Source organism: Molossus molossus, unplaced genomic scaffold (genome assembly GCF_014108415.1).
Source record: "Molossus molossus isolate mMolMol1 unplaced genomic scaffold, mMolMol1.p scaffold_m16_p_1, whole genome shotgun sequence".
Classification (NCBI taxonomy): Eukaryota; Metazoa; Chordata; class Mammalia; order Chiroptera; family Molossidae; genus Molossus; species Molossus molossus.
The window spans coordinates 61963845-61989834 of NW_023425344.1; the positions used below are offsets into that span (position 1 = coordinate 61963845).

A 25990-nucleotide genomic window follows, 5' to 3' on the forward strand; every position below is an offset into this window, starting at 1 on the left:
CCCTCTCTCTCTCTCTTCCTCTCTCTCCCTCCCACTCTGTCTGTACAAAAATGGAAAAATGTCCTCGGGTGAGGAAAAAAAAAAAAAAAGACTGATTAAACAGGAGTACACAGAAATAGACCCACACAAATATAGTCAACTGATATCTGTCAGAGGAGCAAAGGCACTTCAATGGAGAAAAGATAGTTGTTTTTTTTTTAAAACAAACAGTGCTGGAAAAACAGGACATCCACATGCAAAGAACTGAATTTCAACACAGGTCTTACATCTTTTACAGAAGCATCATGGACCTAAAACTACAAAACTCCTAGATGATGGCATAGAAGAAAATGTAGGTTACTTGGGGTTTGGTGATGATTTTTTAGGTACAATACCAAAAGCACGATCCATGAAAGAAAAAAAAATTAAGTTAAACTTTGTTAAAATTAAAATTTTCTGCTCTCAAAACACTGTTAAGAGAATAAAAAGAAAAGGCACAAACTGGGAGAAAATATCTGCAAAAATCATGGTAAGGTCTAAAGATATAGGAGCCATCTGGGTTCCATTCCAGAATTTCTTGAAATTAAATGGGACCACAGGGATGCAACCATTAAAATCCAGGCTATGAAGAACTATAGGATATAAACAACCTGATTTTGTTATTAAAAAAATGGGTCGGGGAAGAAAAAAAGGAAGATAAAGAAACTAAGAGAAATATCAATCATTCACAAACTTATCTGAATCCCCAAATCAAACAGTGTAAAAAAGAATGATCGGTGAAATGTGAATTAAGTAGATATTTAAAAGCATTAAAGGAATATGGACAAGTTTTTTAAAAAAGTATCACTATTATACAGGGTTGGACAAAAGTAGGTTTATAGTTGTTCATGTGGAAAATACAATAATTAATAAATAATAATGCAAGAATTAACTCTGTTTCACATACAACTGTAAACCTACTTTTGCACCACCCTGTATACACAAGAAACATCTATAAATGTAATGACATGATATACTTTAAAAAAAAAGGCCAAAGTACAGAGAAGGTTATAGATGAAATTAAGGTAAATTGATAATTCTGAAATTGGATGAAGGGTACATGGGATTAATCATGCTATTCTAACTTTTTAATATATTTTTAACTTCTCTAGTAAGAAGTTTTTAATAATATGGCAACAGCAACCACAGGTATTCAATCAACATATTTATAAAAGCATAAAACAGAACCAATATAATAAAACAGAAAATAGAATACAGTCTCAGTCATTTATTCCATCTACTCCTTTATCCTGGCTAATGGGTATTCGTATGAGGAGCTATAAACAGAATCAGTTCAGGCAACAGAATCAATGGAGCCTGCTACCTGGAGTCACCTCACCTCCAACTCATCCAACAATCTATGTCAATGTTTATCAAGAAAACAGACTCACTTCACTTCAAATTGTACTTATGACCACCATGACCACTCTAAAACCAAACAGGTCAAAGCTTCACAGCAAAAGCTATCAACTTCTAAAACCTCCGACCCAAAAGTGTTCTCTCAGTGTTTTGATACTGTCATTGTTCATATTACTTCCCACCTGGATATTTGCAAAACAAATTTAAAATTAGCTTCGTTACTCATCTTGACCTGCCCTGAATCCACCATACAGATACTACCTTTTTTGTAAAGTTCACTTTCCTATTTTTATTATATTCTTGTTGCCTTAGAAACATTCCATGAGTCTCCATTTAATGACAAAATTAAGCCTAAATTTGCTGTTTTGAAAATTCTCAAAATCTAACCCTCTCTTTATATGCTCTCTACTCACTCCAAAGCATTATTAATTCCAGTCAGGGTAGCTATCTTACTGTCCCGTGTGTACATCTTACCTATTTCACTTTTAGTTCTTTACTCTTGTGGCTGACATCCACTCTAATGCACATCTACAAAAACCTTAGCTCAGGGATGCTTGCTCTACTCATCCCAATTGTGGCTGAATCCCCTTATAGAAGATCATGTGCCACCATGTGTCTTTCTTGCTTTTGCAATTTTATGTTTGTATAATTATTTGATTCATTTGTCACACTCCCTCTTATGCCTCCATAGATTTTAGGTTCCACCTGTCAATTTTTGCTCTCTACTGTTTCCCCAAAGAGCATAACCCCAACACATAGTAGGTATTCAATAAGTATTTGCTGAATGGTGAATGAAGGGATACCAGGACTTATCTCTTTTTCTTTAGTTTCATATCATCGAGTCTATACCACACAACTTAGCACTTATTTCATTATTGGCTTACTTCATTCAATTTTGTCTGCCTAACCACTGTAAGCTCTTCTATAGTTCTCACGGCCTCAGCGGGGGGCATACATACCTCAGTAAATATTAATGGCCACTGACAAACACAGAATGGAAGAGTGTCTCTTTATCATTGGAAACCACTATTATTCAATCTCCCAGTTTCCTGCCTAACTAATGCCAATTATCTGTGTTAATAGCACTATAATGCTATAAAAGAATATGATACAGCCCAGCTGGAGTGGCTCAGTGGTTGGGCATTGACCCATGCAGCAAAAGGTCACTGGTTCGATTCCTGGTCAGGGCACATGCCCAGGTTGGGGGCCCAATCACCAGTGGTGGGTATGCAGGAGGTGGCCAATTGATGTTCTCACTCATCAATGTTTCTGTCTGTCTCTCCCTCTCCCTTCCTCTAACATCAATAAAAAAAAATTTTTTTTAAGAGAAAAGAATATCCCTAAGAAGCCTGAAACACCAATCAGAAAGAATTTATGTACCCCCATGTTTATAGCAGCACTATTTACAATAGCTAAGATCTGGAAACAGCCCAAGTGTCCATCAGTAGACGAATGGATAAAAAAGCTATGGTACATATACACAATGGAGTACTACGCAGCTGTAAGAAAGAAAGATCTCTTATCCTTTGAGACTACATGGAGGGACTTAGAAAGTATCATCCTAAGTGAAGCAAACCAAACAGAGAAAGACAAGTTATCATATGATCTCACTTATTTGTGGAATATAATGAACATAACAGTCTGAGGAATGGGGTAGTCCCAGAGACGTGGAAGTGGGGTACAGGTTGACAATCCCCAGAGCAGGGAGTGGTGGGGGAGAGATAAACCACAGAACTTATATGCATGCATGCATGAACAGTGGACATGGACAACAAACTGGGGACAGGGCGGGGAGGGGGGCAATCAGTGGGGAGAAAAGGAGAAACATCTGTAACAAAAATTAATTAAAAAAAAAAAAAAAAAAGAGAGAAAAGAATATGATACAGACTGATTGCTGCTAATAACCAAAACGCATATTCTTTTCTGCTTCCCAGACATAGAACCAGATTATATTTCCTAGTTTCCCTTGCAGTAAGATAAGGTTATGCAACCGAGTTTTAGCTAGTGAAGTGAATAGAAGCAATATGCACACTTTCAGGTCTGGTCCCTAAAAACTTCCCACACGTGCTTTTTTTCTATGTCTTTTTCCTTCCAGCTGGCTGGAATAAAGATAACCTTCAGGGAAATTAATAACATCATTCAGTTTATTGTCATTTCTAGCCTATTATAAATACTGGCATCTTAAAATAAAACTGTCACATCACTTTTTGAAGTATATTCTATGGAATCAAATCAACATAGTGATTTGATATTCAGCAGTATCTATATTTTAAAAAATACAATAAACCACCCAGCCGGTGTGGCTCAGTGGTTGAGTGTTGACCCATGGACAAAGAGGTCACCAGTTCAATTCCCAGTCAGGGCACATGCCCAGGTTGTGGGTCAAATCCCCAGTGGGGGTCATGCAGGAGGTGGCCAATCAATGCACTCTCTCATTGATGTTTCTGTCTCTCCCTCCCTCTGTCTTCCTCTCTCTAAAATCAATAAAGAAAAAAAATAAAATAAAAATTACAATAAACCATTATTTACTATTCAGAAATTTATATTATTCCTTTTCCTCTGTGAACTTGTATAATTTAATATTTTATGCTTTAAATTATTTTATCATAAATTGAAAAAAAAAATTTTAAATCCTTACCTGAGGGTATTTTTCCATTGGTTTTTGGATAGAATGAAAGGGAGGGAGGGAGAGAGAGAGAAATATCAATTTGAGAGAGAGAGACACATCAATTGGTTGCCTCCTGAATGGCCTCCACTGGGACCGAGGATCAAACCTATGACCTCCATACTTGCCCATGACAGAGAATCAAACCCATGACCCTTCGGTCAGCAGGCCAGCGCTCTGCTGAGCCATACTGGCCAGAGTAAATTTTTTTTTTTTAATCCTCACCTGAGGAGACGTTTTTTGCATTTTTCAGGTAGAGGGGGAGGGAGAGGGAGAAAGAAAGAGAGAGAAACATCAATGCAAGAGAGACCCATTGAGTGGTTGCCACCCACACGACCCCCACCAGGACCAGGGACAAACTGCAACCAAGGTACGTGCCCCTAGTGGGAACCGAACCTAGGACTCTCCGGTCCGCTGGCCAATGCTCCAACCACTGAGCCAAACCAGCCAGGGCAAAAATTTTTTTTTTTTTTTTTTTAATCCTCACTTGAGAACACTTTCCCACTGATTCTCAGATAGAGTGGGAGGGGAGGGAGACAGAGAGAGAGAGAAAAACATTGATGTGAGAGAGAGACATCGATTGGTTGCCTCCCGCATGACCTCAACCAGGGCTAGGGATTGAACTGCAACCGAGGTACATTCCCTTGACCAGAATCGAAGCCACAACCCTTTGGTCTGCAGGCTGACACTCTAACCACTGAGCAAACCGGCCAGGGCCATAAATTGAAATTTTAAACACATCATTAGAGCTGTACAGCTCTAAGTGTTAAATAATTTTACATGGATTGAGTTAATACAATTATTATATATATGTAATCAAAGCAACACAAATTTATTACAAATTGCAATTACTATAATATAAAAAATTTTTATTGGACTGCATCTGTCAATAAGATTAATGATGGGACTCATTTTTATTTTATTTACAAAAAAAAATTTTTTTCTTTATTGACTTTAGAAAGAGGAAGGGAGAGGGAGAGAGAGATAGAAACATCAATGAGACAGAACACTGACTAGATGCCTCCTGTATGCCCCCCAACTGGGGATCTGGCCCACAACCTGGGCATGTGCCCTGACTGGGAATCCAACCGACGACCTCTTTGTGCATTGGTGGATGCTCAACCACTGAGCCACACTGACCAGGGCTCATTTTTAAAGATTACTTCTTGGCCCTGGCCAGTTTGCTCAGCAGTTAGAGTGTTGGCCTGTGGACCAGAGTCCCGGTTCGGTTCCAGCTAAGAGCATGTATCTCAGTTGCGGTTCGTCCCTGGCCCTAGTTGGGGATGTGTGGGTGGCAATCCACCAATGTGTGTTTTTCACATCAATGTTTCTCTCTCTCTCTTCCTCCCTCTCTCCCTCCTGCTCTATTGAAGATAAATGCAAAAACGTCCTCGGGTGAGGATTAAAAAAAGAAAACATTACTTCCTGTATGCATAAGGTGAATATTACATATTGCTAGAATGAAAGTTCTAACACAAATTCTCTTCCTATGGTTTTATAAATATAAATGCTGAAAAAATTTTTACACAAGTATATATTAATAGAAGGATATTAATTGTAACAATATACATTAATACCTTGTACTCCTTCTGAATTTTCTACCAAAAATCCCATTATATTCTACCATCAAAAATTATTTTTTTAAAAGATTTTTTATTGATTTTTACAGAGAGGAAGGAAGAGGGGGAGAGAGAGAGAGAGAGAAACATAGATATGAGAGCAAAACACCTATCAGGTGCCTCCTGCATGTCCCCTACCAGGGATGGAGCCACTACCTGGGCATGTGCCCTGACCGTGAATCAAATTGGCAACCTTTTGGTACACAAGACGATCCCCAACCAACTGAGCCACACCGACCAGGGCTCAAAAACTATTCTTAATTATCTGAAACTCACTTAAATCCTCCTTCAATTTAATAGAAAGAAAAAAATTAGAACCTAGTTTGCTAGAAGCAAAAGAAGTTTTCATAATCTGTAGTCAGCCCTGGCCAGTTTGGTTCAGCAGTTAGAGCATTGGCCCGCGGTCCAAAGAGACCTGGATTCGGTTCCCGCTAAGGGCACGTACCTCGGTTGCAGTTTGTCCCCGGCCCCAGTTGGGGTTGTGCGGGAGGCAGCCACTCCTCTCGATGTGTCCCTTTCATGTCGATGTTTCTCTCTTTCCCTCTCTTCCTCTCTCTCCCTCCCACTCTATCTGAACAAAAATGGAAAAATGTCCTCAGGTGAGGATAAAAAAATAATAATAATCTGTAGTCACTCGTTTTTAAATTTCTAAGAAACATGTAGCCCTGGCCGGTTTGGCTCAGCGGTTGGAGCGTCGGCCTGCGGTACAGAGAGACCCGGGTTCGGTTCCCGCTAAGGGCATGTACCTCGGTTGCAGTTTGTCCCCGGCCCTGGTTGGTCGTGCGGGTGGCAGCCACTCGATATGTCCCTTCACATCGATGTTTCTCTCTCTCTCTTCCTCTCTCTCCCTCCCGCTCTATCTGAACAAAAAATGGAAAAATGTCCTCGGGTGAGGATTAAAAAAAAATAATAATAATAATAAAAAAAAAAATTTCTAAGAAATGTGTAAAAAAGGCTTGTTACCAAAACCTATCAAATGATAGGTGCCTTGTTTATCCTGACACACTTAGAAATAGAGAAAAAAACAAACAAACGTGTTTACTCTCTACAGTGATAATGTTCCTTATCTTAACAAAGGTTTGGATCACACAGATGTCTGCATTTTATCTGAACTAATCCAATGGTCCCTTTAAGATATGGATATTTCAGTATACATAATTTTACCTCAAAAGAAAAAAAATCCTCCAAACAAAATGTGAATTCCAGTTAATGGTATGCTAGTGAAATATTTGGGGAGAAGTATATTGAACTTGTGCATCATACTTTGCAATGCATTTTAAAAATAAGATGATTAATAGATAGAGGGATGAACAGATAAATGATAAAGCAACTATTTTAAAATGTTGAATCTAGAATTTATAGAAGCAACCCAGAATTCCACCCAAGCTAGAAGACCCAAAAGTAGGAAAAGTTCAGGAAGTTATAGAAAATAGAAACTTTTCTTAAACCATCTGTACGTAGCTTATGCTCTAAAATTCCTCACATGGGAGTCAAGTATATTCTGTATTCTCAATGGCTATATGATGGTTCAATTACTTAACACAGACAGGGCAAACAAGAAAGATTTGTTTGCCAAATAAAAGCAAAAAAAACCCCAAAAAACAGAAAAGAGTACTCACTCCTCTGGATAGGAAAGCAAAACTGACAAGTGTATGTGTGAGGTATATTCAAGAATGTCCAGGATAGCCCTGGGCAGTATGCTCAGTTGGCTGGGCGTCATCCCCTGCACTGAAAGGTTGCAGGTTTGATTCCTGGGCAGGCACATACCTAGGTTGCTGGTTCAATCCCCTGGTTAGGGCACATGCCTAGGGTACAGACTCAGTCCCTAGTGAGGGGCATGTAGGAGGCAGCCGATTGATGTTTCCCTCATCCTCTCCCTCTTCCTTCCTCTCTCTCTAAAAATCAATAAAATTCTTTAAAAAAAATGTCCAGAATAACTTGCATAGGCACTCAAAGTAATGAATCGGATATTTTGGGGATGTATTCATGTTCATCATTAAGACATTATTAAGGAAAAATTATACTTGAAACGAATTCAAATAATATTAAATGTAAACTATAATTAAAAAATAAAATAAAAGACATTAAGGGGGGGAAAAATGTAACGATCAACACCACATAAAATGTGACCAGGCCTTACATTTTAAGAATATTTATTACTCTAAGACCAAATTCATGAGGAAAAAAGGGTTTCAAGGTTTTTGACTATTGCTTCTTTGATCTAATTAGCCAGAACCCCAGCTCTTCAAAACTTTACCTTTTACCCCCATCTAATAACTAGAATTTTTTTTTTTAACTCCTCACCTGAGGATATTTTTCCATTTATTTTCAGACAGAGTGAGAGGGGAGGAGAAGGGGAGAGAGAGACATCGATGCGAAAAAGACACATCAACTGGCTGCCTCCTGCATGACCCCAACCAGGGCCAGGGACCAAACCGCAACTGAGGTACGTGCCCTTGACTAGAATCGAACCCAACACTCTTTGGTCCGCGGGTGGACACTAACCACTGAGCCAAAGCGCCCAGGGCACTAGGTATTTTTTAAATACTGAATTTATTGGGGTGACACCAGTTAATACAATTACATAGATTTCAAGTATACAAGTCTATGATACATCATATCTATATTGTATTGTGTGTTCACCACCCCAATAGAAGTTTCCTTTCCTTTTATTTTTATTGCTTCAAGTATTGTTAACCAAAATGGAAGTTGGCCAGTATCAGAATTTTTCTACATTTATTGAGATGCTTTGTATATTCATATAATTATTCTCCTTTTTCCTATTTATGTCATGAATCTGGATAGATTTTTAAATGTTAAACCACACTGTATTTCTAAAACAAACCCAAATATGCCATAAACAAAATAATACAAAAAGGTACAAATAAGATTACAGAATAAAAAACACATTACAGCCCTGGCCGGTTTGGCTCAGCGGTTGGAGCGTCGGCCTGCGGTACGGAGAGACCCGGGTTCGGTTCCCGCTAAGGGCACGTACTTCGGTTGCAGTTTGTCCCCGGCCCTGGTTGGTCGTGCGGGTGGCAGCCACTCGATGTGTCCCTTTCACGTCGATGTTTCTCTCTCTCTCTCTCTCTCCCTCCCACTCTATCTGTACAAAAGGTGGAAAAATGTCCTCAGGTGAGGATAAAAAAAAAAAAAAAACACATTACATGTCAAAAAGTAGAGGATAAATAAAATCTAAAGCAAGAAGAAAGTAGCCCTGGCTGGTGAGCATCATCCCATGCACCAAAAAGTCACCAGTTCAATGGTCAGGGCACATGCCTGGGGTTTCAGGTTGGATCCCAGGTAGGGGGCATGCAGAAGATAGCCAATGAATAATTTCTCTCTTTTTCCCCTCTCCCCTTTCCTCTGTCTCTAAAATCAATAAAAATATATTTTTGAAAAACCAAAAAACTTTAGACATGCCTGACTTCCCCAACAAACCTGGTAACATTAGTTTCAAAGTTGAAGAAATGAGTGAGAATGGTCTGTAAATTTTAATGAGACGCATCAAGGAAGACAGTCTCTCCACCCCCTTTCAAATTCAGAGGTATAAGGGCCAAAGGAGAAAAACAGGCATCACCACTTAAGAGGTACAGAGGATGAGCCAGGGACCCATTAGAGCAAGAAGATAAAAGGAACATTTAGGAAAGAGGTTGAGAATTTAAGGAACTGATTTGATTATGAACTCCAGAGGGCATGGATGGAGTTAGGGATGGAGGGGGAAGGGGACAGAAGATACTGACAGCCTTAAGGAGATGGGGTGGTACCCAATATACACAGGGATAAATAATGAGAGAAATCCCGGCAAATTCAAGGCAGTTGGTGGTCAGATTATGAGCAGTGTTGGCAGAGAGAGAAGGGTGGGTGCTTGGAGTTTCCTTTTGACCACTTCTGATCAATGGAGCAAGGAGGTCTCCAGCAAATCCTTACCTTTTAGTCTTTTCTTAATTGAATTTTCTATAACATTTGAAATTGTAGCCCAGTATCACTCTTGAAATCATCTTTCCCTTCCTACTTTCTCTTACTAGCTCTCTTACCATTCCTTCTCTTCCACTGATTCCTTTTCTTCCACTCTTATTATTTTGTGGCTCAGTCCTGCTTTTCTTTTCACTGTACACACAACCTCATGCTCCCTTGTATGCAGTTTTCTTTTAGCCACTGCCTATATTCAGCTTCCTAATGGACATCCTCCTCTAGATAATCAGTAGGTACTTCAATGACAAACATTTCCAAGAACTAAACAATATCTCTTTGCCTAAACCAGAAACTCCTTCTAGTATAAAATAATGGGATGTTTTCTACTATCTCAAAATTTGGCTGAAGTGAGACCCCCAATGATAAGAACTACTAAAGATAAACTCCCCCTCTAAAAAGGGGGACAAAACACCCATGCAAGATTTACTGAAAGACAGCATCCCTATCACACACCTCCTGCCACTGAAAATGAAACTAAATAAAACAGATTAGAAATAGAAGTAAATTCAGCCCTGGCCACTTTGGCTCAGCGGTTAGAGCGTCGGCCTGCGCTCCTGAGAAAAAGAAGTAAATTCATAAACACAGAGAATGGTAGGTCTTTACACTTCAGTAAGAACAAAGGCAGGAATTCTCCAAGAAGAGAAACTGACATCTGAATCTTAGGCTGGCAATGTATAGAGATAAAGAAACTCTTAAGCCCATCTTGATCTAGCCACCAGAATTAAATGCAATGAGAAAATTCTTAAAGAGAACAAGACACATATCCCCAAGAGTTCAGGGCATATGTGAACACAGAAACTGTCCCAGCCTGTTAAATTCTGAAAGCAAGAGGTTGGATAGAGCTGTCACAATGGCAGAAGGGCTGCAGGTGTCGCCCTGGGCCATCCCTGAGCCATCTGTGTGTGTCTGCACCTTCCTCACAAAGAGTTTGCCGGAAGGCTTCTTGTTCCTGAAGGGGTTTGCAGCTGTCTGCTGGCTGCAGGAGGTATGACTAGGTGGAAGGACCCCTCCCCAGGGGCACACGATGGGGTGGAGTGGTGGCAGTGGCTGTCCCTCTGCTGCAAAACTGTGTCCCACGAGCCAAGTGGGAACCTGGTGGTCCAGGGCTTGGGTGGAGGGATGGGGCCTCAGAGGTCCCCTGGGAGGTGTTTGAGGATGTCAAGATTTATGACATAAAGGTTAACCAAGACAAGGCGTATGGGAGGAGTTCTCACACCAATGTCATCTAGAGAACCCTGCAGGGACAGTTCTAGAGTCAGGACCAAGCTCCAGTGTGATGACTGCCCCTAATCTGCTCTTCTGCTCTCGAAAGTATTCCCTCTGGACAGAAACTTCCACCTGGCTAGCCTTGGCTGTATATTTTGGATTGTGATTTCCCCACCCCCAAATAAATCATTTTTTGATGAATGAACACCTGGACGACTTTTTATTTATGTCTGGCATATTTGGGGCTCATCCCTCTTTCAACTCCAGGGCTGGTGAGCAAACAGGTGTGGTGCCCACAAAGCCATCTAAGCTCCTTGTTTTTCTCAGCAGCTGGGGACCTTAAAGTAAGTACTGGATCTGAGCTTCTGCTTTTGTGTTCTGAAGTTTTCTGGGCTTTACTCAGGATCTATTTAGAGAGCTCTTTTTTGTTTGCCTGAATCAATAAATATGTGGCAGCTAGCGTGGTCATTACTCTCTAGTTCTTAGTGTACCCAGGTTTTGGGGTACAAATATTAAAACCAGATCATCAAAGTTCTTGCCTTCCAAAAGAAAAATTTTTTTTGATAATCCTCACCTGAGGATATTTTTTCCATTGATTTTTAGAGAGTGGAAGGGAGGGAAGGAGCAGGAGAGAGGGAGAGAGAGAGAGAGAGAAACACAGGTATGAGACACATGGATTGGTTGCCTCCCACATGGTCCCGACCAGGCCAGGAATCAAACCTGCAACCCAGGTATGTGCCCTTGACTGGGAATCAAACTTACGATTCGTTGGTACTCAGGCCGACACTCCAACCACTGAGCCACACAGGCCAGGGTGAACTTTTTTTTAAAAAAAAAGGTAGAGCAAGAACATAGAGGATAGCAGTTAGGCAAGCTGCACTATTACCACTGTTCTATAGGTTTCCCATTAGCCAAATAGATTCTGTAGAAGGGCTACAGAATTTTGATGGGCCAAAAACATGCCTTCTGAAGTAAGGGCACTCAGCAGAATAGGCTGGAAGGTGAACTACAGGAGTCAAGAGGGCCAGGAGGAGATTGCCAAAGGTAGATGGAGTGTGCACTGTACCTACGACAGAACTGGGCATTGTGGACATAACCACGGCAGTCTCCAAAACTTTCCTAAATGCACAGTTCTAGAAGTCCACACTTAAACACCTGTCACAAGAGGGTACTGGCAGCTGTATTACAATACAATCATCCTAGTTATATAAAACTTTGTCCTTTTTCTTCTAACCTTCCTTACAGTCAGAAGTCAAAAGCAGAATGGGGGAGAAGAGATAAGAGTGAAGAAACAGATGTAACACTTGTCTTCTCTACTACATGATCCCTGAGCCAACTCAGGTCTGAGTTGAGAGATATTAACAGGATGTAAGCTTTTAACTAGACTTTCATAACTGTAAATTTAATCACCAAAACAGCTTATAGTTATGAAGAACCTCTGGTCAAGAGGCAGGGAAAGAAGACCCAATACGGCACAGCTAAAGTAAAGGATGAGAGAAAACTAAAGCTAGTTCCTATTTTTATTCTATCAGGCACAGCCCATATATCAGTCCTATTAGTCCAGTGTCAACCTCTACTCTGCTTTCCAGTCAGTAATCTAGGAGTCATCATGGAGTCAACCCTTTCCTAAGACCATGATGTCCAGTCATCATATCTTAAACTTCTTTCAACATATCTTTCCTCCCTAGCCCCTGAGCTACTAGTCTAGCTTACTTTTGAAATACCACAATAATCTGACTTAGTGATTCTCTACCCTGGCCTACATTTTAGAATTTTAAAATATTGTCTAGTTCTTAGGCTCCAGCCTAGAGACTCTGATTTAAATGGGGTACAGCCATTAGTTTTTTTAAGTGGTCCCCAGGTGTTTTGAAAGTTCAATCAAAGTTGAGAATTGCTAACATAACTGGTATTTCCCAGAACCCAGGTTTACTTTCCTCCAAACTACTTTTCACAATGCCATGAGTCATCTTTTTAAAAAGGCAAACCTCATGCCCAACCAGTGTGGTTCAGTGGGTTGAGCGTCGTCCCATGGACTGAGAGGTCCCGGTTCAACTCCAGGTCAGGGCACATGCCCAGGTTGCAGGCTCGATCCCCATACAGGAGGCAGCTGACTGATGTTTCTCTCTCTCCCTTCCTCCTCTAAAAAAATCAGTAAGAACATACTTAAAAAAAAAACTTATCTGACTCATGCTTTTATCCCCAGTACCTATCACTATGCATAGCATATATAAACACTCAAATATCTGCTCAATTCATCCCATTTAAGTAAATGATTATCTATATGATTATGCAGGTAGAATCCCATTTTAATAAACTGTTAAGAGACATCATATTTATACATTATATTCAAGAAACTAACAGCTAGACTTTTTAAAAATATAAGACAAATGTTTAAAGTTTGTTCTATTTATGAACACAAATTAAGGGAAAAGGTGGGTACAAAAGGTAGTACGTTTCCAGAATCACAAAAGTGATACCTTACAGAATAATGATGCTTGGGTTTCGAACTGAATATGTCCTTTAAAGCATATTTTTTCAAAATGTTATGCTGGTATAATGACATCAGTATATTTTAGAAAAATGAGCTACAATTACTTACTTGACCTAAGAGTAAAATGATAGGTACTTGGCCACATTAAAATGAAAACAAAGTATGAAAAGCTTTCACATGCTTTGAATGAATTGCACATAAGTGTTAAAATTCTGATAATATGGTTACCAGCATTTGATGGCAATTTCTAGTACTCTGGGTACTAGTCTGTTACCCAGCAAAAGTTCAGATCTCCATAAAACCCAAGACAGCTTAAGCAGAAAACACAGAGTATTTTATCAAAAAGTTATATTTTAGATTTATATAGTCACTATACATATATGTGACTTACCCAAAGACAGTAATTTTGCACAAATATTAACTGAAGAAGAACAAAACACATAATGTACCTCATTCAAAATATTTTTGTTGTACCCATATTTATATGGGCCATGAAAATCATCTTAGCATGCAAAGTGATTTCTAGGTTACTTATGCGTTTAGAGTAAGTTTTTTATGTCATATATCCTCGATTACTAGATTAATCCAGTATTCACTGAATGCCTATTCAGTTGCCTGGGAATATGTTAAAACTGAAGTATCCGAAGTGACCAGTAAGAAAATAAAGGCGTTAACCACAATACTTGGCATTTGTGGTTAATTTTTTTTTTTTACCTTATTTGGCGATTTCAAAGGTGAGATGGCTATTTTATTTGGTGTCTGTGTTGTAGAATTTAAAGCTGATCCAATAACACCACTTTCAGATATTGTTATGGTCTTTGATGGAGTCCCAGGAGTAGACTGTGAAAGAACCCTACCTGCAAATGAGAGGCAGCACATCAGTTTGGCTTTTTATAATAATAATATAAAAATGTATGTGATGATGATCTACACTCACAAGGACTGTAGTATATGTTTACTATCTCATATATATCCAAAAATGAACTTAAACACTCCAGTGGGTCCCTAATGAACTATGATGAACCTAAGCGGAAAGAAACAAAACAGTGTTTCTAAGTAACACTTACTATCTTAATACCTCTTTAAATAAAGACCACAAAAACACTTCTGCTCACATTCTCATAAATCTTGTTAAATCTATTAGAAAATAGGCTCAGGAAAACTAAGTAACATGCCCTGTATAACAAAGCTCCTGAAATCTATTAGAAAATAGGCTCAGAAAAACTAAGTAACATGCCCTGTATAACAAAGCTCAAAAACTAAGTAACATGCCCTGTATAACAAAGACTTTGAAGTCTTAAAATTTCAATCTCTGTTTTCTACTATATTATAGCTGTCTTACTCTTTGAACTTAAACCATAGGATACAATTAAATCAACATCTATAAAACAGTTATTGGACTATCTTGAACACTATCTGGTTTAATATTGTCTGATTTTAGACTGCCAAAAGGAATCTTTATGGCCAGATTCCAATAAGAATACAGAAATACTGTGTTCCCTTCTGGACAATACCGTTCAGGAACAATACAGAAAAACCATAGTGTGTGTGGATGGCTTAGGGAATTAGAAATCATATCATGATAAGTGTAAATATTAGTAATTTTTATCTTAGGCAAGAGAGGAATACAAAGACATGACACATCTCAAATTCTTAAAAGACTGTGTAATGCCCTGGCCCAGTGACTCAGTTGGTTGGAGTGTTGTCCTGTACACCAAAAGGCTGTGAGTTCAATAATCAGCCAGAGCACATACCTAGGTGCAGGTTCGATCCCTGGTTGGGACGTGTATGGGAGGCAACTAATTTGATGTTTCTCTCTCACATCTATGTTTCTCCAAGTATTCTGATTCTCTCCCATTCTGGGCACTTGGTAGAATTACACTTCCTACGCCTCCTCACTCCCTGGGGTTAGGTTAGGTCCACGTGACTAGTTCTGGCCAATGAATTATGAATAGAAGTGAGGTGTGTCATTTCTTTGCCAGAATATTTACTGCCTATGGAGGCCACTGAAAGCTTTTCCTCTGCCATATCTGAGATGATGGCTCCTCTATCAGCCTGCGTCCTTGAGAGATTCATGAGAAGAACCCTCTTTCTAGTACACAATAGAGTTGCAGAAAATCATGAAGTATATATAAAAAATAAAAATTGGGGAATTTTAAAAACTTCTGAATTTAGAGATTGTTTATTATGGCAGGAAAGCTAAGATTATCCCAACTGACCTAGGCTGTCAAGTTGAAGGATTAGAATCATCAGTTGCATAGCACTAATGCATAGAAAAAAAAAAGTTCAATTCAGCACTAAGAAAAAACTTCTAATAAAGAGTTCCAATTGAAATGATTGTTTCAACATATGTGAGTTTCTAGTCACTGAAAGTGTTTCAAGTAGATGCTGGATAATCAAATCCACTGTGAGGCCTGCCTGTTCTTCATCTCGATAGCACTTCTGATCATTTAATCTCCAAATCCCTTTTTATCCTTAGCTCTGTAGACAAATTCAAGAAAGTATGCGAGTTATACAATTTCACCCTGAAATCAATTTGCAAGACTCTATATCTACTGTATAGACTCTATAGAGTCTATACTACAGAGTGTTCTCTACCTGAATCAAAAGAGACATATTCCAGAAAGCTACAGATGGGGCAATTTGGGGCAGGGAGCTAGCTTATCTGAGCGAGAACTAATTCTAAAAGAGATGAATTAATTAGTGAATATGTTCACATTGATGAAGTTTGCTCCACTGCAGCAACCTTGTGCCTTGGGAGCTCTGATAACAAGGACCTCTGAATCTCACTTAACCATCTCAAAAGTCTTATGCAGTGGTTGGTATCAAGATTTTATAAAAATAAACAAGATGAACAACCCAAGAGCAAAGAGAAAATCAATAGAAGAGCCATGTCTAAAACACAAGTCTCCCAATAGCTCCCTCCATACCACTACACTGCTTCATATTCACTGAACACCACATTCACTGAACCACATCTATGTGCCAGAAACTGTGCCAGGTATGGGAGGGATAAAGATAAAAGAACTATGATCGATATGCTACATACATACATGCTATCACATAGATGAACCATGAGAAAATAAGTCAGTCATAAAAGGACAAAGTGATAGAGACAGAAAGTCTCTGCTGGGGTTGGGAAGAGGGAGAAATGGGGAGTTATTATTATTTGTGTGTGTGTGTGTGTGTGTTTATCCTCACCCAAGGACATTTTTGCATTCATCTTCAGATAGAGCAGGAGGGGAAGAGGGAGGAAGAGAGAGAGAAACATCAATGTGAGAAAGACACATCAACTGGTTGCCACCCACACCACCCCAACAGGGGCCGGGGACAAACTGCAACCGAGGTACATGCCCTTAGCGGAAACCAAACCTGGGACTCTCTGGTCCACAGGCCAATGCTCTAACCACTGAGCAACCATCTAGGGCGGGAGTTATTATTTAATGGGTACAGAGATTCAGTTTTGCAAGATGAAAAGAGTTCTGGAGTTGGATGGTGGTGATGGTTGCACAATAATTTGACTGTATTTAATGCCACTGGATCATCCACTTAAAAATTATTAAAATGGCCAACTTTATGCTATATATATATATTTTACCACCATTTTAAAAAATTAATTAATTTAAACTAGATGGTAAAACAAAAAAAATTACCATTAAGAAAAATAATGAATTTAGTAGGGAGTTAGACAAGAAAGACAAGTATCACAACATAGTGTGACTAAAAGAAATTCTAAAAGCCCGTGTGAAATTTAATAGAAGTCTAATTAAAGTTAAGTATTTGGTAAGTATAACTAAGTTTTATGGAATACATAGGAGATGGTCAGAGGAACACTACCTGACTAAACCTAGGGGTCAAAAGCTTCCAAGATAGGAGGAGGTAATCCAAAGATAAAATGGATGAGTTAGCCATGAGGAACAGCACAGAAAGACATTTCAGGTAAAAGGAACAGTGTCAAGATCCTAAGTTCTGAGAGAACATGGTCCATTTGGTAATCTCTTAAAATACAGTGATACCTCGGTTCTCGAACATAATTCGTTCCAGGAGGACGGTCGAGAACCGAATTGTTCGAGAACTGAAGCAATGAAACCCAATAGGAAAGCGTGACTCCACAAAGCGTGACTCTCTCTCTGCACTCACACTGATGACGCAAGCAAGGCGCGCTGGGCCGAATGAATGCCATTCGGCTCAACTCGGCTCATCTCGGAAGTTCGAGTTCCAAATATTTGTTCGGATTCCGAGACAAAAGTTTCTCGAATCCCGATTTGGTCGAAAACCGAGGTGTTCGAGAACCGAGGTATCACTGTAATTTAAATCAGTAGGTCTGGAGCTGATAGGAGGTAAAATAAAAAGGGCATGTATTAGATCATAAATGTCTTTAATGTTAAGAAAGCACTGGCATTTTAATTTAATCCTAATGGATTGAAGCCCAGAAATGGATACAGCCAAAAAAAATTTTAAGCAAGGGTATAACAAGATCACGTATATACAAACCTAAGTTTAGCTTGACTGAGAGACAGAAAAAGATAACCATCATCAATGAGAAGCCCAAAAGTCATTAAAAAACAATTTAAATGTACTTTGAAAGATCATTTGCTACAATATAAAGATGATAAAACCTTCATGAATAAGACAATTCAAAAGGAGAGCTACTTCAGTGGTTTAAAATTTGGTTTCTATGAATTTAAAAGACTATGAAGAACTAGTTAACAAAAACTATCCCTCCAAACTGAACTTAATGCCAACAATAGTGAAATTTAATAGAAGTCTATTTCTATGCATTTTGGTAAGGCTAATAAATCTGTAAGTATAAGGTAAAATAGTGTGCAACACATTATACATGATCTAAAGACCCAACAATGGCATTTATTACAGTTATATGTAAGAGGTGAAATTGTGACATTAACCAAAAAACACAGCCAGACACTTCTTGCAAACACCACCAATTGTTTAGCATACAATTTCCCACATACCGTAGTTAAAAAAATTTAACGAACTCTCTCAAACTCCAAAACAGTAAGGGACATTGTACTAAGAAGCCCTCCTGGTTAAGCAGTTCCACCTATCCAAAACCTCCCAGGGATCTGATAGCTCCATTTTCTTCAACACATCCAAGCCTTGCTCACTTTTGGCCAACTGAAGCCCCCACTTCCTAAATCAGTTCCAAATCACAACCCTTTCCCAATCTTTCCTCTGGGGCTATACCTGCCTCCCATGCAGTCAAGACACCCGCTTCCTTTATCCACCACAAATCTCTACTGAGGACAAAAGAGAACATTCACTCACTCCACACTGCCCTCAAATCACAATCTTTCCATGCCTTCTCTCATTTGCTAAAATGAGAAGCCTCCCTGCGTACAATTCCAAACCTCAGGAAAATGGCAAATCGTGGCCACTGACTTCAGAGTTGCCTACTGTTACGCTGTCTGTAAATTTATCAAAGACAGTAGTGGGTGGTTTCAATATATACCCCCTCCCCCATCCATGGCTAGTTAAAACTTGAAGAACACTCATTAAGAATACACAAAAGAACCCTGGCCAGGGAGCTCAGCTGGTTACATCATCATCTAAATGTTCCCAGATTGCGGGTTAGATCCCTGGTCAGGGAGCATATAAAAATCAAACAAACAATGCATAAATATGTAGAACAACAAATTGATGTTTTTCTCTCCCCTCCTTTCCTAAAATCAATAAATAAAAATAAAATAAAATAATAATAATAATAATAAAAGAGCTCGGCTGGTATGGCTTGATGGACTAAGAGGTCCCAGTTCAATTTCTGGTCAGGGCACATGCCCAGGTTGTGGGCTCAATCCCCAGAAGGATGTTTCTCTCTCACATTGATGTTCTATCTCTCCCTCTCCCTTCCTCTCTCAAAGAAATCAATAAAAATATATTAAAAAAAAACAAAACAAAAGAGAGCCCTGGCCGGTTTGGCTCAACGGTTAGTGTCGGCCTGTAGTCCCGAGAGACCTGGGTTAGGTTCCTGCTAAGGGCATGTACCTTGGTTGCAGTTTGTCCCCGGCCCTGGTTGAGTCGGGCGGGTGGCAACCACTCAATGTGTCCCTTTCACGTAGATGTTTCTCTCTCTCTTTTCCTCTCTCTCCCTCCCACCCTATCTGAACAAAAAATGGGAAAATGTCCTCAGGTGAAAATTAAAAAAACAAAACAAAACTACACATAAGAATGGGTAATTACCATCCAGAGGTGTTTCCTTATAGCACAAGGGAAGTTAGAAATGAGGTCTAAATTGGTGAAAAGAGTAATGGTAGTTTAATACTAAATTAAAGACCAGTCACCATGGCTATGTGACTTTCTCTAGAAATACTGAGCTGCCTGCCAGGCAAGGAGTTAAGAGAGATGAACTTATCCAAGCTATTATAGAAAGAGAAAGGAAACAGATAATCAGTGGTTTTTGCAAGAAAGTAATAATGATGGGTCATGAACTCCATGCTGAGTAAGGAAGACTGTGAAGACAGGAAGGAGTAATTATTAATGAGAAAGTAGGTTAATGGATCAGAGATTTCCAAGTCAAAGAATTGCCAGAGTGGGAATACAAAGGTGGATAATCTAAAACAGCGGTTCTCCACCTGTGGGTTGTGACCCCATTGGGGGTCAAACAACCCTTTCACAGGGGTCACCTAAGACATAACAGTAGCAAAATTACAGTTATGAAGTAGTTACAAAAATAACTTTATGTTTGGGGTCACCACAACATGAGGAACTGTACTAAAGGGTTGTGGCATTAGGAAGGTTGAGAACCACTGATCTAGAATAAAGAGAATGAAATACTAAAATCAAGATTTCTGAGGTCTAGCCTTGGCCAGGTAGCTCAGTTGGTTAGAGCACTGTCCAATACCCCAAGACTGCAGGTTCAATCCTCAGCCAGGGCAGATACAAGAAGTAACCAATGAATGCATAAATAAGTGGAAAAACAAATTGATATTTCTATATCTTTCTCTCTCTCTCACCCTTCCTCTATCTATAAAATCAATTTTAAAAAAAGATTACTGAGGTCTTATAGTTATTGGGTGATGACAAATTTTAAAGTATATAATAAAAGAGAACTGGGTCATACTAAGGATTTTGCTGTCAAACTATAGCTAAAATTCGGTTAGCAATTAAGTAACTGCATCATTGTGACAATTTTCTATTCATAGAAAACTGCTTATAGAGAATATTAAAACACTGAAACCAAAACTTCAATCAGAAACCATGAAGTACTATACTCCCATGTGTATTAATTTAAAACTATTAGACTTAGCATGTACTCTAGAGACAAACTGCCTGGGTTCAAATTCCAGCTTGGCTACTTACTAGATAAGCACCTCCATTTCCACACTGGCAAAATGGGGCTAGTGTTAGTATCTACCTCACAGATTTGCCAGAGGATTATAGAAGACACTACATGTAAAGAGCTAAGAATAGTGCGGGGCACATAGTAAACACTATATTAGCTAGTATTATTAGAGTTGAAAACCTTGTACTACTTTCTTGGTAAAATCCTACCCCAAACTAAGGAGAAAAATAATAAACTGCTTCTGAGATAATACATTTTGCTAGAAGCACACTTTAAGTGAAACATTTCTCATTAACCAGTTTGGTTTATAATAAGCTATACTTGTTTCACTAGTACATTTCAAGATGACAGAACAGCCTTTTTTAAACTTAAAAGGAAGGTAAATATATAGCTTAATAAACTATAAAGAAATATAACCTGCAATGACTGGTGGTGATACTTGAGTTGTCTGTCCTGTGACTGCTTTACTATTAATTGGTTTTGCAAAAATCAGCTTCGTGATTACTGGACCAGAGGTTGGTGTTCGAGGCTTCTTAGCAATCTGAAATATATAAATAACTATGAAGACCATTTATTTCTATAAAACACCTATTCAATCAAAATAAGACAAAAGACTGATATACAGAAGTACACATGAAACCAGTTCCCTTAACAAAACATATCTAAGTATTGTTTAAAACATTTAAAATGTAGCCACTCATTAAAATATTAATATGATAACATCCTTAGGCCAATATATAGTAATACCTATGCATCTTATTTTAGTCTCTGGGGTATAGAGAAATGATGAAAACCAAATTAATATTTAAAGATAATGTTTAATAAAGTTTATTTAATAAACATTTAATAATAATAAAACACTATGGCACAGCAATATTCTTTTTCAAAATAACAAATTATTCAATAATAAAAAGATGGAACAGAATAAGTTAAGAAAGAAGAGTACAGCCCAGCTGGAGTGGCTCAGTGGATTGAGTGTTGTCCCATGGACTGAGAGGAGCTGGTTCAATTCCTGTTTAGGGCACATGCCCAGATTGCAGGCCCAATCCCCAGTAGGGGGCGTGCAGGAAGCAGCCAATCTACACTTCTCTTTCACATCCATGTTTCAATCTCTCTCCCTTCCTCTCTAAAAAAAATAAAAATAAATTTAAAAAAATTTTTTAAAGGAAAGAGTAGTATAAATGATGAAGCCACCTGTAAATATAATTAGATTGACCCCTGGAAGCAAAACATAAATACACACTAAAGATGGGCTTATGATTAGATAGATGTTCAGCTTTAGATCTATACGTCAGGGGTAGATAAATGAAGAACTGAATAAGTTAATGCCCTACGCTACAGAGACAACTTTGGAAAAAAGACTGTTCTAAGGGCAAAACCTCTCAAATATTATTTACTAAGATACTGTTTAATCTCTGTTCTTGGGCTGTATATTAGCATACTGTTGACCTGAACTAAAATTCTCCACAAGTCAAGGAAGGTAGAATCACCAATGTTTTTATACTGAAATTATCAATGTATGAAACTATATAGCTTCTTCTAAAAGTTAGAAGCAGAAATTTAAGTATGATAAAAATAATAGATTTTAGAAGAGGAAGGACATTAACTATTAATTTTATCTTTGGGCAGATATGAAAATTGAGGCCCTGAAAGTACTATTTATTATTGGAAATAATGACTCAAAATGAATTCACATGACCAACTTGAATGACAGAAATGTATCAGAAGCTGTAACAGGTCACAGCTTTGTGCTCAAAATATAAACTAAATAAAACATTTTGTTACATTCAGCATATATTACTTTTTTTACACTCAGAACATATTATTGACAAAACAAAATTCTAATGAAATATAAATAGCTTTTTTAAAAAACAAGGGGATGCATTACTACATTAAAAAAATAACCAACTTGTAAAACTCTGATATAGCCAAATAAATTCATAATTGTACTTTTAAAACTGATCCAGTTTGGGAGACATACAGGGGATATTTTCCACAACTGTGTTTATAGGACTAAAACTCTAAAGTAGTTCAAAATATGTCATCTATTTACTTAGTATTAATAATCTTAAGAGGTAGAAGTAGTGATATTCTTAAAATCCAAGTCTCAAAATAATCTTAGCTATAAAGATTAGGAACTTAAAATATTTACCCATTTTTAACTTTCACAATCATATAACTATATGAGTACTTACCAATAAAAAAAAATGTAAACAATACAACCAAAAGCACGGTAATTTATCAAATAAACGATCTCAACCTGCCCTCTTGTTATGTTTCTTTAATGAAGCTTTGCTGAAAAATAATGATTTCCAGTTCCATCAAGGAACCGTGATTTTTGTATTATGAATTCTAAACTACCCTAGAACAAAATTACTCTACTAAGTAAAACAAAGCATAAAGGATCAATTATAACAAATTTATCCAATCAGCAGATTAAGACAAAAATGAATCAAAAAGGAAATTTACAAATAAGATAGCCAAATATTTGACCAAATAATACATGCAGGTAATCTTTGGAACCATATTATATAGATATAGGAACTAGTTAGGAGTTACGCTGTTCCAGACTGCTAGTTATTTATTACTCTTATATACTATGCACAAGAAACATGTGAAAGTGTTTATATATCTGTAATTAAGTGTAACTATACCTCTTTGTTACTGCCTCTGGCCTCAACTGTCACCTCTTTCCTTCATTTTTCAAGATGAGTCTCCTTCTTCCACCCTTACCTGCTGTCCATACCCTAACAGTTTCAATACTCATTAAACTTAAGACAACGCTGAGGACTGTCTAGGAAAAAAACCAGAGAATCATATACACCACGTAATAATAAACCAAATATTCTGGTGCCTAAGAAGGAAACATACAGATGTGCAGCTTATTTGTTTTTTTCTGTGCTTCAGAGCTTTGTAGATTACTTTCGAGTTAGAAGGATTTGGGTTGCCTAAAAATAACTGGACAAGTAGAACAATATCCTAAATGGGGTTTCTTTTGCTTCATTATTTTTTTTTAAACCAACATTCTTTTTCATAAATAGAATTAGGGTTTATAAAAGTAACAATAAAAGAAGTTGTAAAAATTAGGACCCAGTCTTTGCTTTTATTGTCAGTACTTAGGTGATTATAGTAGAAAACTAGTGGATACAAGTAAATTGGTCATTAAAACAGTATGTATACATTGCTCTTGTAAGTGAAAAAAAATGACATTCTGATTTACATTATCGGTTCCTTGTGACATGGTTATGATCCACATGCCCAATAAAAAACAAGTTTGAAAACTGATTTAAAAAACAAGCTATGGACAGGATGTCTGATGGTGATAGGGTATCTCATTCAAGAGAACTTCATCAAAAGAAGTAGAAGGAAGTCAGAGATAAGTGTGATGATAATGAACAAAAATAAAAGAACACTGAATATTCAACAGTGGCAGAAGGGACATGGGCAAATTACAAGGTTTGAGAAATATTACCAAGTTCTTAAATAAAAAGCCCATGAAATGTAAATTTCTAACATTTTGTCAACATAATAACCAAACATTATTTCTATTATCAGCTGACAGTGGACAGTTCCCCAAAACTTCCTATCTCCTTATACACATGCTTTAATTTTCTAACTCATGCCTTCTCCTTTTTTTCTAAAAGGCAACTCTTTTAAGAGGGAATGTACTTGTGTTCCCTGGTCTTAAGTGGATCCGTGTATTTTTAAGAGAAGTGGTGACCAAAAAAGGCCTATTTGGGCATGAAAAACGGGAAACCATTTAATAAATGTTCTGTTAACCTTCTATGTTAAGGTCCTATTCATACTGATAATAGGTACCATTTTGAAGGATCCTCAAAGTTTTCAGAACTACATCAAGTACTTTTCATTATTATATATCTCATCATGCTCAAAGAGTGATCTTCCAGCTAAAGTAAAAAAACTCAATGATGGTAAGTAACTTATCCAAAGTTCCATCGGTGGTAGGTTAGCAGAGAGGTGACTCAAATCTACAGTCTTACTCTAAAGCCTATTATGTTATCTTCCATCACATGGCACTGCCTTTTCCAAAATGCAAACATAAGTGATGGCAATAGACAGTCAACTCCAAAGAAAGGCACATACTGCCTACTATGTACTATTTCTGGCTCCAAGGTTTCTCAGAGCAGCAAGTTGTCCTAGACTTTGGCCATCTGTTAACTAAAAAAATCATGTCTGAATGATTTTTTGACAGCCCATCAGCAATCTGGCATCTTTATACCAGCAGTACACCCTTGTAATCAAACTATTACTAAGAATAAAATGCATTTTAAGATGGGTAAAAAGCTATGAATACATTCATCTGAAATTAACCAAAATTAAGTTTGTGCTAAGTTATCTAGCAAAAATAGTCAAAGGATTAGACATATAAAACTTTACCAAAAAATAAAACAAAACAAAAAAACACAACCAAAAAAACCACATGACTAAACGCAATATTCAAAAGAATTCAGTAAAAACTAAGCATTTAATCACCCTACAAACACAACTACCAATCAACTTAATTTTTAACATGCATTTTAATTCATAAGCCTCCTTTTTTTACCTGTACTGTTTTTAACTGTTGGGTCTGTAACACAGAGGGCTGAGTTGTAGTATTAATCAGTTGATTTCCTGGGGTCAATGCTGAGACACCAATGACAGGTTTCACCTCTGGCCTCCCTCCAATGGTAACTACTTTAATTTGCTGCGGTGGTAACTTAGCATCTCCTGACTGGGCCTGAGTTGTAACTTTCTGAGCCTGGGGTAGTTGGCTATGGGGTAGTGCTAAAACAATTGGTGAACCAGACTTGCCCAAAGTTGTTAAAATTAACTTCTGTCCATCTGGTTTAAGGGTCTGATTGCCAAGTTTAAGATCAGATGTCTGTGATACTTTGTTTAAAATAATCTGATTGGCAGATATAGTCACAGGAGTCTGAGCACCAAGTTTTTGAAGGCCACTTGGAAAAGCTGGTTTCACTGTGGTATTAGAATCTGCTTTAGTAATTGTGGTATTCACTGCAACTTGGTTAGTGTGGTTACTGTACACTGTGATTGGTTCCGTGGAAATGGGCGTGGCTGTAGAGTCACCAGTAGAATTTATGTTGACAATTTCTTCCAGTTCTGTCTCCATGGGAATTGGGGATGAAACAATAACAGCCTCAATACTATCATCATCCACTAAAGTTATACCAGTGTCCATTATCTCCTCTGGAAGCAAGCTATTCACCTCAGCTGGCACCACCTCCATGATCGTTCTCCTGCTAGAAAGTTGATCAGGCACTGCAATAAAAGTTGAAAAATGAAAAATTACTAGGTTTCAAAATTAGATTTAAGAGAAAACAATTATTTGAGGA

General features: G+C 38.0%; 1 protein-coding gene across 6 annotated transcripts in view; it reads right to left on the reverse strand.

Moving 5' to 3' along the window:
* The window catches only part of LIN54 (lin-54 DREAM MuvB core complex component), an 81639-nt gene that overhangs the window by 41027 nt on the left and 14622 nt on the right, over positions 1-25990 (reverse strand). For 5 of the 6 annotated variants that reach the window (XR_004959302.1, XM_036259435.1, XM_036259464.1 and 2 more), the window contains exons 1-3: positions 25201-25899; positions 21054-21177; positions 14051-14193 (exon numbers count right to left, since the gene is read on the reverse strand). Coding sequence is in view for 5 of the 6 variants with exons in the window: in XM_036259435.1 (XP_036115328.1) it covers positions 14051-14193; positions 21054-21177; positions 25201-25884 (951 nt within the window). In the remaining variant the exon portion in view is untranslated. Of the gene's footprint in view, positions 1-14050; positions 14194-21053; positions 21178-25200; positions 25917-25990 lie in introns of those variants that run through there. The other variant, XM_036259472.1, reaches the window with a different exon arrangement.